At 39.9% G+C, this 14,316-nt stretch overlaps 1 protein-coding gene across 1 annotated transcript in view; it reads right to left on the reverse strand.

Annotated features, from left to right (window-relative positions):
- Nucleotides 1-3,938: 3,938 nt before the first annotated feature.
- The window catches only part of rnf31 (ring finger protein 31), a 38,860-nt gene continuing 28,482 nt past the window's right edge, over nucleotides 3,939-14,316 (reverse strand). Inside the window, exons 21-23 of the mRNA XM_069685518.1 lie at nucleotides 9,226-9,322; nucleotides 6,796-6,961; nucleotides 3,939-5,626 (exon numbers count right to left, since the gene is read on the reverse strand). Coding sequence (XP_069541619.1) covers nucleotides 5,576-5,626; nucleotides 6,796-6,961; nucleotides 9,226-9,322 — 314 coding nt within the window. The 3' untranslated portion in view covers nucleotides 3,939-5,575. The remainder of the gene's footprint in view (nucleotides 5,627-6,795; nucleotides 6,962-9,225; nucleotides 9,323-14,316) is intronic.

Raw genomic sequence — 14,316 nt, forward strand, 5'->3', positions numbered from 1 at the left:
TCCATGGCACCGACTAAAAACTATGACATCATCCTCCCCTCTCTTTCTCACTGACTCTCTCTCTCTCTGCCTGTCTCTCTGCTGTATGCATACCGTGTTTGCTACGTTACAGCACAAAGTAAAATTTATTCCCGTTTTTCCTTCGTTTGGTGCAAAAAGACAGTCAGTGAGTCAGCATGCTGCCCTCCATGTGAATAAAAAGCCCCAGGTGAACCAGCCTCGAGTCCTGCATGGTCCAGACTGGTTTCCAGCACCATGGACAGATCCTGCTTTACTCTGTAGCTCCAGCAGAAACTTCATTCACATACAGTGAACAGTTTAGAGTTTTAGCAGTTCTCAAAACATTAAAAGCCATCATTTAATACTGTGCAGCAAAATACCTCCTTCATTCAACAGAAGGCCGTCTCCAACTCAACTCAGCTGAATTTTGCTGCCTTAAATAGCATTGTATGACACATTAAACCAGGAAGAAAGACCCAGTACACTTAAGTTTAACACAAGCGGCAACCTCAGTGGATGGGAAATTCAACCAAAGCAGATAGTCAAATATCTGCAACTCCTAAAATGGCCACTTAAATGTTTAATCCCCATGAACCCCTGTGTAACCGCAGAGATCAACATGTCTGATCTCTATAGCTCACTCCTCATTCAAAGTGTTCAGAAGGTGAATTTTTATTTCATTTACCAGATAACATTATAATAACGAGTAAAGTTAAGCTAAGATAAGACTAAAACTAGCAGTGAAAAAAACAATTTTCTTTAACTGAAATAAAACACTAAAAAACAAAATAAGAATTGCAGGTCAAATCAGCTTTGTTTTCTTTGTGAAACCACTTTGTCCTATTCTGTTTGACGAGAGACACTGGCCTGATAAAACGAACCTGTGAAGATGACAGAATTTTTCAGCTTCTTTAAATCAAGGCATAATACCTGATAAACTAAAACTAAATAAAACCTAACTAGTAAAACTAGTCAATTTCGCAAAATGAAACTGAAACTAAAACGACTTATGAACTCGTAAAACTTACTAAAACTTAAACTGAAATCAAAAACGAAACAGAAAGACTAAATGAAAATAACACATTTTTAAACTATAATAACTCTGATCAGGGGCATTGTTGCTTTGAGTAAGGTGGGTCAATGTCTGCTAGCTGTCACTTCAAGTCACTGAACCTGAAATCTCTGCCGTGTTTGTGTTGTTGGTGCCTTTTTAGATTACCGTCAAAGATGTCTGTGCTCCAGTTTTTTGTGAATAAAGTTCTTGTAATATTTGATACGAGTGGGACCATGCATTTGAATCAGGATTGTATTTGGCTTGTCCCTGCACAGAAGATGACTGGCCATAGAGATGAGAGGTCTAGCTCTTTGAGTAACCTGCTATTCACTCGCTGTCCAGCCCCAGAGAGGGTGGGGCGGGCCTGTTACCTTTTTTTTATTAGTCTAATCAATAAACTTCTCAGGACAGCTTTCTGTGAAATGTTGTTCTATCTATCCACTCTTCCCCAGCTCCACACTTCTGATCTAAAAAAACCAAGATGGTGATGACGATGTCAAACCAGCAGGTGACGTCATGTGGCTACGTCCACTTCAAGTTGGTGGCTATACACATGACGGAAAAAGGTTCACTCTCATCAGTGTACCAAAAACAGACTCTCTGCTCTTAGTCAGCTGGACTGAATCTAGTGGGATAATTGTTTATGTATGGTCCCTGATTTAAACACAGTGAAACAGTAAATAACATGCTGCAATTCTGGCTGATAATCATATTTTATCATTCACCTTATAAACAGGAAACTCATTCACTCTAAGGTGAAAGAAATACATGGTTTGCAAGTGAAAAATTGGTTCAGCAAAGCTAATGCACTGTCCATTGTTAACATTCCCTTATAGTTGCTCAGGAAGTAACATATTTATACGTGCAAATCCTGGGAGGCCCAATTTCTCCCTGAGGCATTATGGTCCCCTTTAATGCATGTTACCGACATTAAATCTTCCCGGGAGTTTTTGTGCTCCCTTGTCTCGCAGGTTTCTGGGGATTTTTGTTGTGGATTTCCTGCTGCCATTATATTTTAATTCTCACAGTTGTTATTGCTAATATAAGAAAGGTTCTACTAGTATTTTTGGCTTTGTAACAATAAGTATGTATTATCTGATGATTTTTTTTGTCACTGTGTGTACATCTCCCTGTCTTGTCTTTGTCTGTCTGTCTGTTTGTCTCAATCTCTATGTTAACACATCTTCCTCTGTCTCCCTCGCTCAGCCCATCCAGTCGAGGCAGATAGCTGTTCAACATGAGCCTGGTTCTGTTCGAGGTTTCTGCCTGTTAAAGGTTTTTCTTTGACACTGTTGCTAAGTACTTGCTGATGATGGATATATGTTGTGTCTCTGTAAATAATAAACCAAAGAGTAAAGTTTTGACCTGCTTTTTTTGTCGTGTCCTGAGATAATGTTTATATGATTAGGACTGTAATGAGAGAACTGGTGTAATAATGCAAACTGCTGTCCATGTTCAAAGTTGTATATTTTATATGAGGCCATGATTTAAAAGCTAAATAAGCTAATACATATTTCTAAATGAAAGTGTAGACTTTTGAGGGTTTTTTTCATACCTAGTAATTTTAAGTCAACACTCAAACAAATACACTCCTTCATCTGGTGGTATTCAAGGACTTACTTTGCCAGAGACTTACTTTGCCAGAGACTTACTTTGCCAGGGACTCAACCAAGCAAAGGGAATCCAGAAGTTGTGCTGCCTGGGGGGAATTAAGACTAAGTAAGGGAAGCTATTTTTATTGGTATCATGGTGGAGCTCTGTTCCTCTTAGGCGAGCACAAACACTACCTGTTGCAAATTGGCTAGAATAGTTTGGCCTTTGTTTCCCCTTTACAGAGTCAAGACACTCACAGAAAGGTCAGCTCCCTGACCATGAGGAAATATTTCAGAATTTGACAAAAAGTGTATTTGGTTAGAATCACATACTAAGTAGATAAGTTGTAGATAAATCTTGTATAACTTCCCTTTGCAAACAAAAAGAAATGCCAAAAATGATTTTATAATCAAAGTAAAAAAATGTATTATCTGCATTTCCACATCTGGAGTGAAGTGTTTGAATACTATTAACTTATCTAGCCCATTCATGCATGGCGTATAGACAACATGTTGACAGATATTTTGAAAAAACCACCTGATGGCACACCTAGTAAGCCTGTCTACAATTCCATGTGCTTTCCATTAGCTTTGAGACTTTTCATCCCAAATTCAAAATGGCAGAGAGAAGAGGAGATGCACTAAGTACCCAGATATAACTATGAAGAACATTTATTTAACAAAAAAAAAAAAAAAAAAGGAAACCAAAATATATATACAAAATGATGAGCATGAGCACCTAATGAGCATGTCTTTGGACCGGTTTTCCTTCTTGGAGCACTTTTGGTAGGTACTGACCCCTGCTGTCCGAGAACACCCCACAGGAGCTGTAGTTTTGGAGATGCTCTGACCCAGTCGTGCAGCTATCACAATTTAGCCCTCGTCAAAGTCACTCACATCCTTATGCATCACACAACCTCCAGTGTTATGCACCAAAGGGTATATACTGCCTACTGGTCCTGTATTTGGGTTCTGCCTTACCTTTTATTTTTTTAAATTTGTATTTATTTATATCCACAAACCTTCTGTCTTTTCCTGTAAACATATGAATCACTACATTACCTTTACAAAAACTCACCTGCTCCTGTTATGCTGGGTGACAGCAAAAGTACAGTATATCTATACTTTCAGTTTTCTTTTAACTGTTTAGCTTGTTTTTAATATTGTTGCCATAACTGACTTCACCATATTGCAGTGTTTTTGTCTCTGTTCACATGTTGTGCTGTAACCGGTCATATGGCACACGACCACAAATTTCATCAATGACAACTGAGACTGAAGTCAAACGTGTGTCAGTCTGAAAGAAGCATCACGTTTATTTTGACATAGTATAGATCACAACATGCACTCTCATTGGGATTTACACTTCTGGCTTTTGTCTAACAGGCTTTCCAAATAATATATTTTATAAAAGAACATTCTCATAAAACACAGCAGGTATTCAAGTACTTGAAGTGTTTATATCATTAGTGAGTTACAAACCTGTTCAATAAGTTCACGTTGGGCATAGTGCTGTCTTTTAGTCATATTTTCACTTTAAATGAATCAACCAATCAAATTAATTTAATTGAGCCTTGATGGACACTGATTCTTAAATGCCACATAAGCAAGAAGCATGAACACAAGATCAGCTGAATAGGTTGTTTCTTTAAACTGTGCATGTCAAGTTTAAACATGCACAAGTCGATTTTTTATGACGCGCAACATATACAAATTAACAATGACAAATATGCAGTGAAGAGTTCATAATATGACAATATAATTTAAGATCCAGTGAGATTAATGGGCAAGCCTGCCTTTGCGATCACCATGGCAACCTTCATTTATGACACATGGCAGAATGCTCCACACACACCTGACACGCCAGAAGTCAAACTACTGAATGATCACATGAGTGGATCGTGACAGGGACAGAAGTGCTGATTTCACAATACAGTTTCAAGCAACAAAGAAGCACAGAGACATTTTCATACACTGCATCAGTAGAATGACTCTGACAAAGAGGGAACATTTACACAGCTGTGAGCCGAACATTCCCTTTAGAAGATTTTTCCTGAGGCTTTCAACTTATTTCATATTTAATAATATGCCCATTCTATTGATGTTGCATGTGATTGGCTTGCAGTTAAGAATGCAGAGTTCATACGAAGTATTAAAAAATATAGAAAGTATGGAATATGGTTTTGGTAAAATGATCATACGAGCACAGTGTTTTTCACGATGTTTGACTCCTAGCGCAGCCAAAATGTTTATGAGGAAGAGTGAGCCTGATGTTGTCCAAAGCAAGGCAAGAAGTACGGAGGGCGACACACTCCTACGCAGAGCTTCTTCTACGTCTGTACGCCACTGCCTGCAAAACAGCTCTGCCCTACGTGTCCTGCTGAACAACGCCCAGACATCCTGCACAATGGAGTAGTAAAAATGTAATCTAAGAATGCAGTCTCATTAAAAGTCAATACAACGTAATTAATCGTTGTACAGGCGTTGTACTTGGTGGGAGTGTGTTTACTTTGTAAAATAGAGGCTGTGAGACCTCAGGGTTATCTACAGGCTGGCCTTATGTGATGAGCAAACCGTCAGTCAATCAGTTTTTATTCCAAAATTCTGGCTGTTCATTTGGAAATAACAGGTTACTTCAAAGTCTAATATATTTAATAAATGAATATCCCTTTATTCGTTTAACCTCTGTGTTGTTAAATATTGTTGAAGCTGCTGTCATATGTCCCTGTCTACGGATGTCTTATTTAGATATCTGTCCAAGAGCACTCAGGCAGAGCTTCTGGGATTACACTTTCCTGTATTTATACCATCAAAGGAACATAAGTTTAACATTTACAAAGCTCAAAAGAAACATATTTTGTCTTTTTCAGAAGAGTTTTAAGTTGACAGGTCGGGATCTTTAGTGCAGAGAAGAGGAAGAAAGCAGCCATTATTTTTTGCGTGGCACCTTGTCACCAAGCGGTACCTCATCCATCAGTTTCTGCCGAGAGACCACAGAGACGTTAGTGACACTGTTTCAAATGAATATTTATTATAAATATAATAATAAATATTATAAAATATTAATTATATATTAAAAAAACATCCAGTTATATAACATATTCTAATATATAACTTCATAGAGTGTGATATTGAGAAAGTCAAAATACTTGTTTTCTGAAATCCACAGGACTAAATAAAGCACCATTAAATGTAGGAAATAAGAACAACAACTTGTAAAATACAATAGTGAGCTTGGATCGGCAGTGGGAGGCTGATACAAACAAGACCTTCAATCAGCACATTAAGCTCAATTTCTGTGTGAATCAAACAAGAAGTTGTAAGAAGATGACTTTTTTCAAGTTAATTACGTATGTTAGTTAAGTAAGGAACAGGTTTGCTTGATAAGGGACAATGTACATCACTGTACTAACTTGAACATAAATGCTTGTCCTAAACCTTACCAAGTGATCTCATTGATTAAACAAATCAAACTGGGAATGTTTAATGTTTATCTAACTGGATATTGCATATGTATTATTGCTAACAGGATCACGGAGGCCTACACATACAAAACTGGGCTCATAGATCTTCATATCGTGAAGTCTAGCGCTGCTGACCAAGTTGTGAGGTAGAACATGTTGGAACACGATAGAAAGAACATGTTACACATTTCTTTGCAGTAATCCATCTATAGGCAGTTGTTTCCACACAAGACATTCTTAATAAGAAAAGTGTCTAAACCACTGCTACTAGAACAAGATTGTCTGGTCATTCATGAACATTTTAAAAAGCCTTACATTTATCTGGGCATCACTAAAGTGGTTGCAACACATTGTTGGGGAAACAGGATTGTTTGAAAGCACATTTTATGATTATCCATCCAAAAGATATTTAAAAGAAACTAAAACCACAAATGTGAACCTCCCGTTGACAAGAGAGAAGCCAGGGGATCACTGAAGTTTGTAGGATTTGTCCCTGTGGAATATGACTGTTGGTATTAAGTATATGGAAATCCATCCAATGGTCTTAAAATATTTATGGCTTGACCAAAGTGATGGACCAGCTGACCTAGAGACCCATCTTACCATCCACCATGAGCTGATGCATGGCTCACAAGCGTTAGGTCACATCTATCAATCAAAAACATTCATGCTCACACAGACTCACCTCAAGCAGTCTACTGAAGTAGGTGAAGCTGTCCTCTCCGTCCCTGCGGCTGTCATCCACCTTGTACCTCTTGCAGGCCAGCAGCAGCTCGTTGGAGCTGTACAGGGGGGCGGGGTCGATGGAGTGGCTGTTGATCAGGCTGACCAGGTACTCCCGGTAATGCTTCCTGGGTAAAAGTACAACACGAGTTGGAATGATCACACAGCAGAACATGGCAGAGCACAACTGAATGTGTCACATGAGCCAGTATAGCAGAGGTAATTCTACACCATGTTTAACATAGAATTTATGAGGGAAGAGATAACCAGTCAAGTTATTAGTTTAGATTCAGATTTAGGTTTAGTTTTACAGTTGAACAGGGCAAGAAACTGCAGCAGTCAGAGAAATCAATTTAAATGGAATGGAATATTTCGGGATGGATGGAGATAATTTAAAATCTTTTAATCTTTGTTTTGGGCGGAGTGCAGTATGATTTGATAATACTAAACAACTATTTATATTGGTGACATCTTTGGTTACAGTGGGGCACTTGAAATGACACTGTATACTAAATCACCTCAGAGTTTTAGTGTGTGATAGAAAAGATTCTGTAAGACGTTTCCCTTCAGCAAGTGTTATAAACATACATACATTGATAATTAACAAATAATAAACATGGTAAAAACTATTTATTGCAAGAAATTCCTGTCACTCAGACTGAGAGAAAGACTACAGTCAGGATACCCATTGTCAAGGAATAAGTTTCCATGATGATGAAATGGCATGGAAAAAGCCATATATGTCCTTAGTGGAAAAACAGAATTAAAAAGTAACTTTTTATTGCAATTGCTTTTTTGGTGGTGAAAAAAGATTTATGGAACATTAATGGATAAGTTGGCAAGTAGGGAAAGCATTCATTCAGATGAGTCTGAGATGTTCAAATAGTCAGCTAATTGTAGTAATCTGTCAATCATAATTCCTTCAGCAGTCAGGGAGAGTGCAGCCTAAATAATTTAAGCCATTGGGTCTCAACAAGTGGGCTGCAGAGCTGTTCTCAGTGGGTCGTGGATGTGTGCTTGGAAAAAACAAAAGTTGTGGCCAATAGTCTATGCTGCGCTTTTATTTTGAAGGACATGGGTTTCCTATGACCTGCATGAAGTAGTAGTGTAGTTTGTTAACACTACAGTTTGATTTTCATTCCTGCAACTTGATGAGCCCGACAATAGTTGCATTTATGTTGCACTTTTTAGCTTATTTCTGTAGAGGGATATTTCTCCGCACTGCCACCATTTTGTTTGACTCTTATACTGTTGTGTTTTGTGATGCTGACATACTGATTTTATGTTTGGTCTGATTTTACCATTTTTCATGAAATAAATTTAAGTGGTTAAAAAAATCCGACATTTGGGATGCTGTTTGTCACTAAGAAGTTGGTGGTGGGTCCTGAGGCGAGACCAGTTGAGAACCACTGATTTAAGCATTATTCAGAAGTGTCTCGCTCTCATTATGTTGTCAGGTTTGAGGTCCGTGTGCACAATGTCCATGGATCTCAGGTATTGGACTGACTTAATTTAGGTGGACACCTACTATATTGCCCCTTTTGTATGTTTAGTAGTTAGCAGTTGCGTTTAGTAAGCAGATCAATAAACCTTTCATTTGAAAAGAATTAGAATATAGTTTGGTTCTTATCTCTAATGAATTATGGTTTCTCAACTCCATGGCAACCTTTAGATTGAGACAAATTAATTGGTTGGCCAATCAATCAATTAATCAATCAATCAGTCCATAAATATCATACTTCATCTTTAGTACCAATTACAGCATCAAAGTGTTAACATTACTGTTACGTGTGGTCAGTTTACTTTTTGTTGCTCTCTTTTCTCTCTCTCTCTCCCTGTGTCTCTGGTCTCCCTCCTCCTTCTGCCTGCTGCACACCTGAGTGAATCTTTTCCCCTAGCATGTGTTAGATTGCTGGGTTTTGTTGTTTTAGTTTTGGCTGGAGATCACCAGTAGTCTGATTATTTCGTCTTTTGTTTTATAGTTATAGTTATAGTTTTGTCCTGTTTAGTTAGTTAAGGGGGAGGTGCTGGGAACGACGGCCCATTGCTTGGCTGGCCCAGCACCTGCATTTTTGTTCATTTTGGCCGAGGTCTCCAGCTCCTTTTCTTTTCCCTTAGTTCAGTCGTGATGATATAGATCCTTTTATTGAATAAAAAAACCTGTGGGTTCTAAAAGTTGATCTTCTGTGTGGCGTCCTTTTTGAGTATGTTGAGGTCCTCATTGTGAGCCTTTGTTTTTTTTCTTGTATTTAGAGAGGCCGTAACAATTACATAAATCTGTTGCCCCTTAAGGCTTATTTATGACATTTTTGCAGCAATTTTGGCTACACACTTTCAACATGTTGCTTTAGGTAGAGACAAGAGCAGTTAAAACTGAATAAAGCCATCATACTCGCAGAGTCCAGCATGTCCAGGTTGGGTCTGAGCTCCACAGGCTGAATCTGGCTGCTGCCCTCCCTCATCCTTCTGCTCTATGACTCCACACTGACCTGAAAAAAGAGAGGGAGATAAAGAAACAGAGACCAAGTAGGAAAGGGGGAAAAAGAAAGGACAAGGAAAAGCAACAAGTGTAATACTTTCATAAGATACGAGTTTAAACTATTCTAAAATTATGCTCCAAGTTAAACTTTTTTTTAGTGTTTAAGTGGGACTATAAGTGGGAGATAAAAGATTTTAACTATAAAATCTGTAGAATGTTTTGGCCAAATCTGTCAATAACTCATACAACAAGAGCAAGTTTACCGCAATGTCAGGTGCTTTGTGAGGCTGTATAAAGGCCCAGCAGTGCTTTGAACTAAATACTAATTAGCAGTAAACAGCTGTAAGTACAGCTGAAACTGGAAATCTCATCAGTTGCAAAGAATCTGGTCTTATCAAGTTAGTGTTTGTCTGGACGTACGGGGGGCTAAGTGTGTGAAGTCTGGGTGCTCCATCTTCCTCCCACAGTTCAAAGACATGCTCGTTCATTTGTAACTCTAAAATTGCCCGTAGATGTGAATATGTGCGTGAGTGGTTGTCTGCCTTTAACGCCCCTTTTACATTTCTAGTTCTAAATGGTAAATGGACTGTACTTATATAGCGCTTTTCTAGTCTCTGCTTTTACACTACATGTCACATTCACCCATTCACACACACATTCACACACTGATGGCAGAGGCTGCTACGTAAAGTGCCCAACTGTCAATCAGATAACACATTCATACCCGTTGGCTATGCCACCGGGAGCAATTTGGGGTTCAGTGTCTTGCCCAAGGACACTTCGACATGTAGCCTGAGGGAGCTGGGGATCGAACCTCCGACCTTCCAATTGAAAGACGACCACTGAGCCACAGCCGCTCCTGTTCTAGCCTCTGTTCGGCTCATCTTAAATGTAAAATGCACAGAGGCGGAATGGTGGGGTTCTGGTACTTGTTCTACCTTTACACCACCGTTGCATAGTTCAATTTAAAATGCCAAACGCGACATAACAGCGGAGCTTTTGTGTCAGCCCTATGATTGACTGGTTGCCTGTCCAGGGTGTACCCTGCCTCTCACTAAATGACAGCTGGACAATCTGCGACCCTAAACAGGATAAGCAGCATAGATGATGGATCAATGGTCCCAAAATAGATCAGAATGTTTTTAATGTTGCATTCTGACATCCCAATACTCCGCTGTGTTTCAGCTCTACTCTTCAATCAATCAATCAATCAATTTATTATTTAAAGTGCAAAATCACCATGGTACATGGTCTCAATACACTTTACAATAAAATCAAGTACAATAATAACAAACAATAAAACAATATTAAAACACCACAGGAATATGATAAAACAGTTAAGAATTAGTTTAAACCAAAATATTGAGTAAAGAGGTATGTTTTAAGACGGGACTTAAAAGTTGCAGTGGATGTAGCTTCTTTGATACCTAGTGGGAGGCCATTCCATAGAAAAGGAGCACGGTAGGAGAAGGCCCTGCCACCAGCTGACTTTTTATTGATTGGTGGGATGACAAGGAGGTTCAAACTAAGAGAACGAAGAGGACGTGGCGGAATGTAGGGAGAAAGTAGTTCAGTTAAATAAGATGGTGCAAGTCCATTTAATGCCTTATAAGTTAAGAGAAGAACTTTAAAATCGGCTCTAGCCTGAATGGGCAGCCAATGTAATGATGCCAGGACAGGAGTTATGTGACAGAACCTACTTGTTTTTGTTAAAAGTCTGGCGGCTGAATTTTGCACAAGCTGAAGGCTCCTAGTAGTACAGATGGGGAGGCCAGAAAAAAGGACATTACAGTAATCTAAACGGGAAGACACAAGGGCATGGAGAACCACCTCGGCGCTACGCTGGGACAGAGCAGGGCGGATTTTAGCAATGTTACGCAGGTGAAAGAAAGCCGTCCTGGTGATTTCCTTGATGTGAGTCTGGAAAGTCAGGGTTGGATCAAAAATAACACCTAGGTTTCTAATGTGCGTGCTTTCAGAGATTGAACAACCATCAATATTAAGACAAAGACTCTCAGAGAAGTACTTATAGTTATTAGGCTTAATCACCAGCAAATCAGTCTTTGCAGTATTAAGCATGAGAAAGTTTTGACTCATCCAGATCTTGATTCGGCTTACACATGTTTCCAAATTTTGTATTTGAGAGGGGTCATTAGGCTGTAGTGGGATGTATAGCTGTGTGTCATCAGCATAGAAATGGAACTGTATACCATATTCGGCAATTATCCTACCCAGAGGGAGCATGTAAATACAAAACAGCAGAGGCCCCAGGACAGACCCCTGGGGCACACCAGCGGTAACCGTAGAGCATTCTGACAAAGAGTTATTGAAACTAACACATTGGGTTCTACTAGATAAGTAGGACTGGAACCATGAGAGCGCCAGCCCGTGAATACCAACGTAATGCTCCAGTCGGTGTAGAAGCACACAATGATCTACGGTATCGAAGGCCGAACTTAAGTCAAGAATTAAAAGTAAGGAGGCTGATCCAGAGTCAGCAGTGACAAGTAGGTCATTAACTACTCTAGTTAGGGCAGTCTCAGTAGAGTGGCAGGAGCGGAAACCAGACTGAAAATTGTCAAAGAGATTATTGGCAGAAAGGTGGACAGTCAGTTGATCAGCAACAATTCTCTCAAGTATTTTAGATAAGAAAGGGAGAGTGGAGACAGGTCGATAATTGGCAAGAACCAGTGGATCACTATTGGGTTTCTTGAGGAGTGATTTAATGATAGCAGATTTATAGGTTAAGGGGACACACCCCTCAGAGAGGGAAGTGTTCAAGATGGCACGTATGGGGGCATTCAGAATAGGAAAGAGTTCCTTAAGGAGGTCAGAAGGGATGGGATCTAGTGAACACGTTGTTGGCTTTGAGGCGGCAACCATTGAGGCCAAGGCCTCAGCAGAAATGGGTTTGAACTGAGAGAGTTAACTCGTGGACTAGGACACAGAGCACTGGCTGGACATGGTGCTAGAGAGCTGCTGGCTAATGATATTGTTCCTTATTTGGGAGATTTTATCAGTGAAAAACTCTAGAAAATCATTAGCTGTGAAAGAAGAGCTCAGAACCGGTGAAGAGTGTGTAAGCCTGGCCACACTATTAAACAGGACCCGATGATTGTTCTTATTGGTTTCGATCAAATTGGAGAAATAAGAAGATCTGGCAGCTGAAAGTGCATGTTTATAATGTTTAAAGCTAAGAGTCCAGGCGAGGCGTGAGGACTCAGATTTACAGGTGCGCCATCTGTCTTCAAGTTTATGACAAGCCCGTTTTAAAGAGCGAGTGAGGTCGGAGAACCAAGGTACAGATTTAGTTCGAGTGCCTCTACTAGTTCTAAGAGGAGCAAAGGACTCGAGCGATTCTGACAGTGCACTGTTTAGGCCATCTGTAAGGTTGTTGACAGACATAGACGTGTTGGAAAATGACTCAAGTTTATCGGGCAAATGATCAGCTAGAAGGGACTTAACATGGTTGTTAATAAAACGAAAAAAATGAGTGTTAGATTCAGAGCGAATAGTCTGTGCATGCGTGAGAAGGTTAAAAAAGACACAAGAGTGATCCGAGACCGGGACCTGAAGAATAGAAGGGAGGCCAGCAGTAATATCCTTTGTACAGACTAGATCCAAAGTATTACCGAGATTATGAGTGGGGCCAGTGACATGTTGGATGAAGTTGAGACTAAAAAGAAGATCCGGAAATTCGGTTGCTTTGGAATCCAAAACATCATTAATGTGAAAATTCAGGTCACCGAGCAGAACTATTTTGTCATATTTAATCAAAGCAGTAGATAAAAATTCAGAGAACTCTGTTAAAAAAATGGGATTAAACCTGGGTGGTCTATAAATGAGTAATGCCAGGATATGTTGGCGGTTTCCAATAAGCATGGCCAGGTACTCAAAAGATGTGAAGTCACCGAGTGAACATAATGTACAGGGAAGTTGATTAGAGAAGATAACTGCAATTCCCCCACCCGTTTTGTCTTTCCTAGCGGAGAATAAGAAGCTATAGTCAGGGGGAGACGCCTCAATAAGAACAGCACTGGCAGTGGAGGAAAGCCAACACTCAGTGAGGAAAAATAAATGCAAACCATAGTGAGTAATAAAATCATTAATATAAAATGTCTTGCTGGAGAGTGACCTAATGTTAAGTAAAGCACAACTGAGGTCGACAGGGGGAAGAGCTGGAGGGACAGGAACTGTTTTTATACTAATCAGGTTAGATGTGACCCTCCCACGAGTACTGGAACGATTAACTTTACTGGGATCAGGGTTGTTGCTATGAGGACAGTGAGAGCGTTTTGACAGGATGCAACGCCTGTCAGTAACTCTAATAGGGATATGAGAGCAGATAGAAGTTGGAATTGACATTGGAAAAGAGGTATGAGGATCAGCTGCAGGTTTTGCTGCTGCAAAAGAACTAGGTGGAGTAAGGGGGCCAGAAGCGGAGACAGTGCAAACACTAAAGATGACAGCAGGACCCGCACTATCAGAGACAGTGTTGTGACAGGAAGACAACGTGTGCAGGGCAGAGTCTTGCTGGGAAAAGCATCATTTCAGGCTAAAAGCAATGAAGTTAATAAAATTGCTTGTTAATCTTTCAGACCCTTTCCTATTCAAGTGTAAGCCATCAAATTTGAAGAGATCACGCTCAGTCCAAAAATAGTCAAAATTGCTAATAAAACCCAGGCCAGTTGCAGTGGTGAAGTTCTGCATCCACGTGTGCAGACTAAAAAGTCGACTAAAACGCTCTGAGCTTTTGAGCAGGGTGGGAATAGGGCCAGAGAGAACACACCTCTTCCCGAGGCTTTCAACAGTGTGAATCAGCGACTCAAGATCAAGGTAAAGTTTGCAGGAGCGTCTGGACATGACGTCATTTGTGCCAGTGTGCAACAGAACAGTGTGAACAGACAGATGGAGATCAATGAGGACAGGTATCAGTTCTATGAAGTCAGTAGTAATCGCACCAGAGAGACAGTAAGTGATGGAGCCTGGGAGATGCACATTTCT

This window comes from Semicossyphus pulcher, unplaced genomic scaffold (assembly GCF_022749685.1).
Source record: "Semicossyphus pulcher isolate SPU_LCO1_2020_fin unplaced genomic scaffold, fSemPul1.0.p SCAF_7, whole genome shotgun sequence".
Lineage (NCBI taxonomy): Eukaryota > Metazoa > Chordata > Actinopteri > Labriformes > Labridae > Semicossyphus > Semicossyphus pulcher.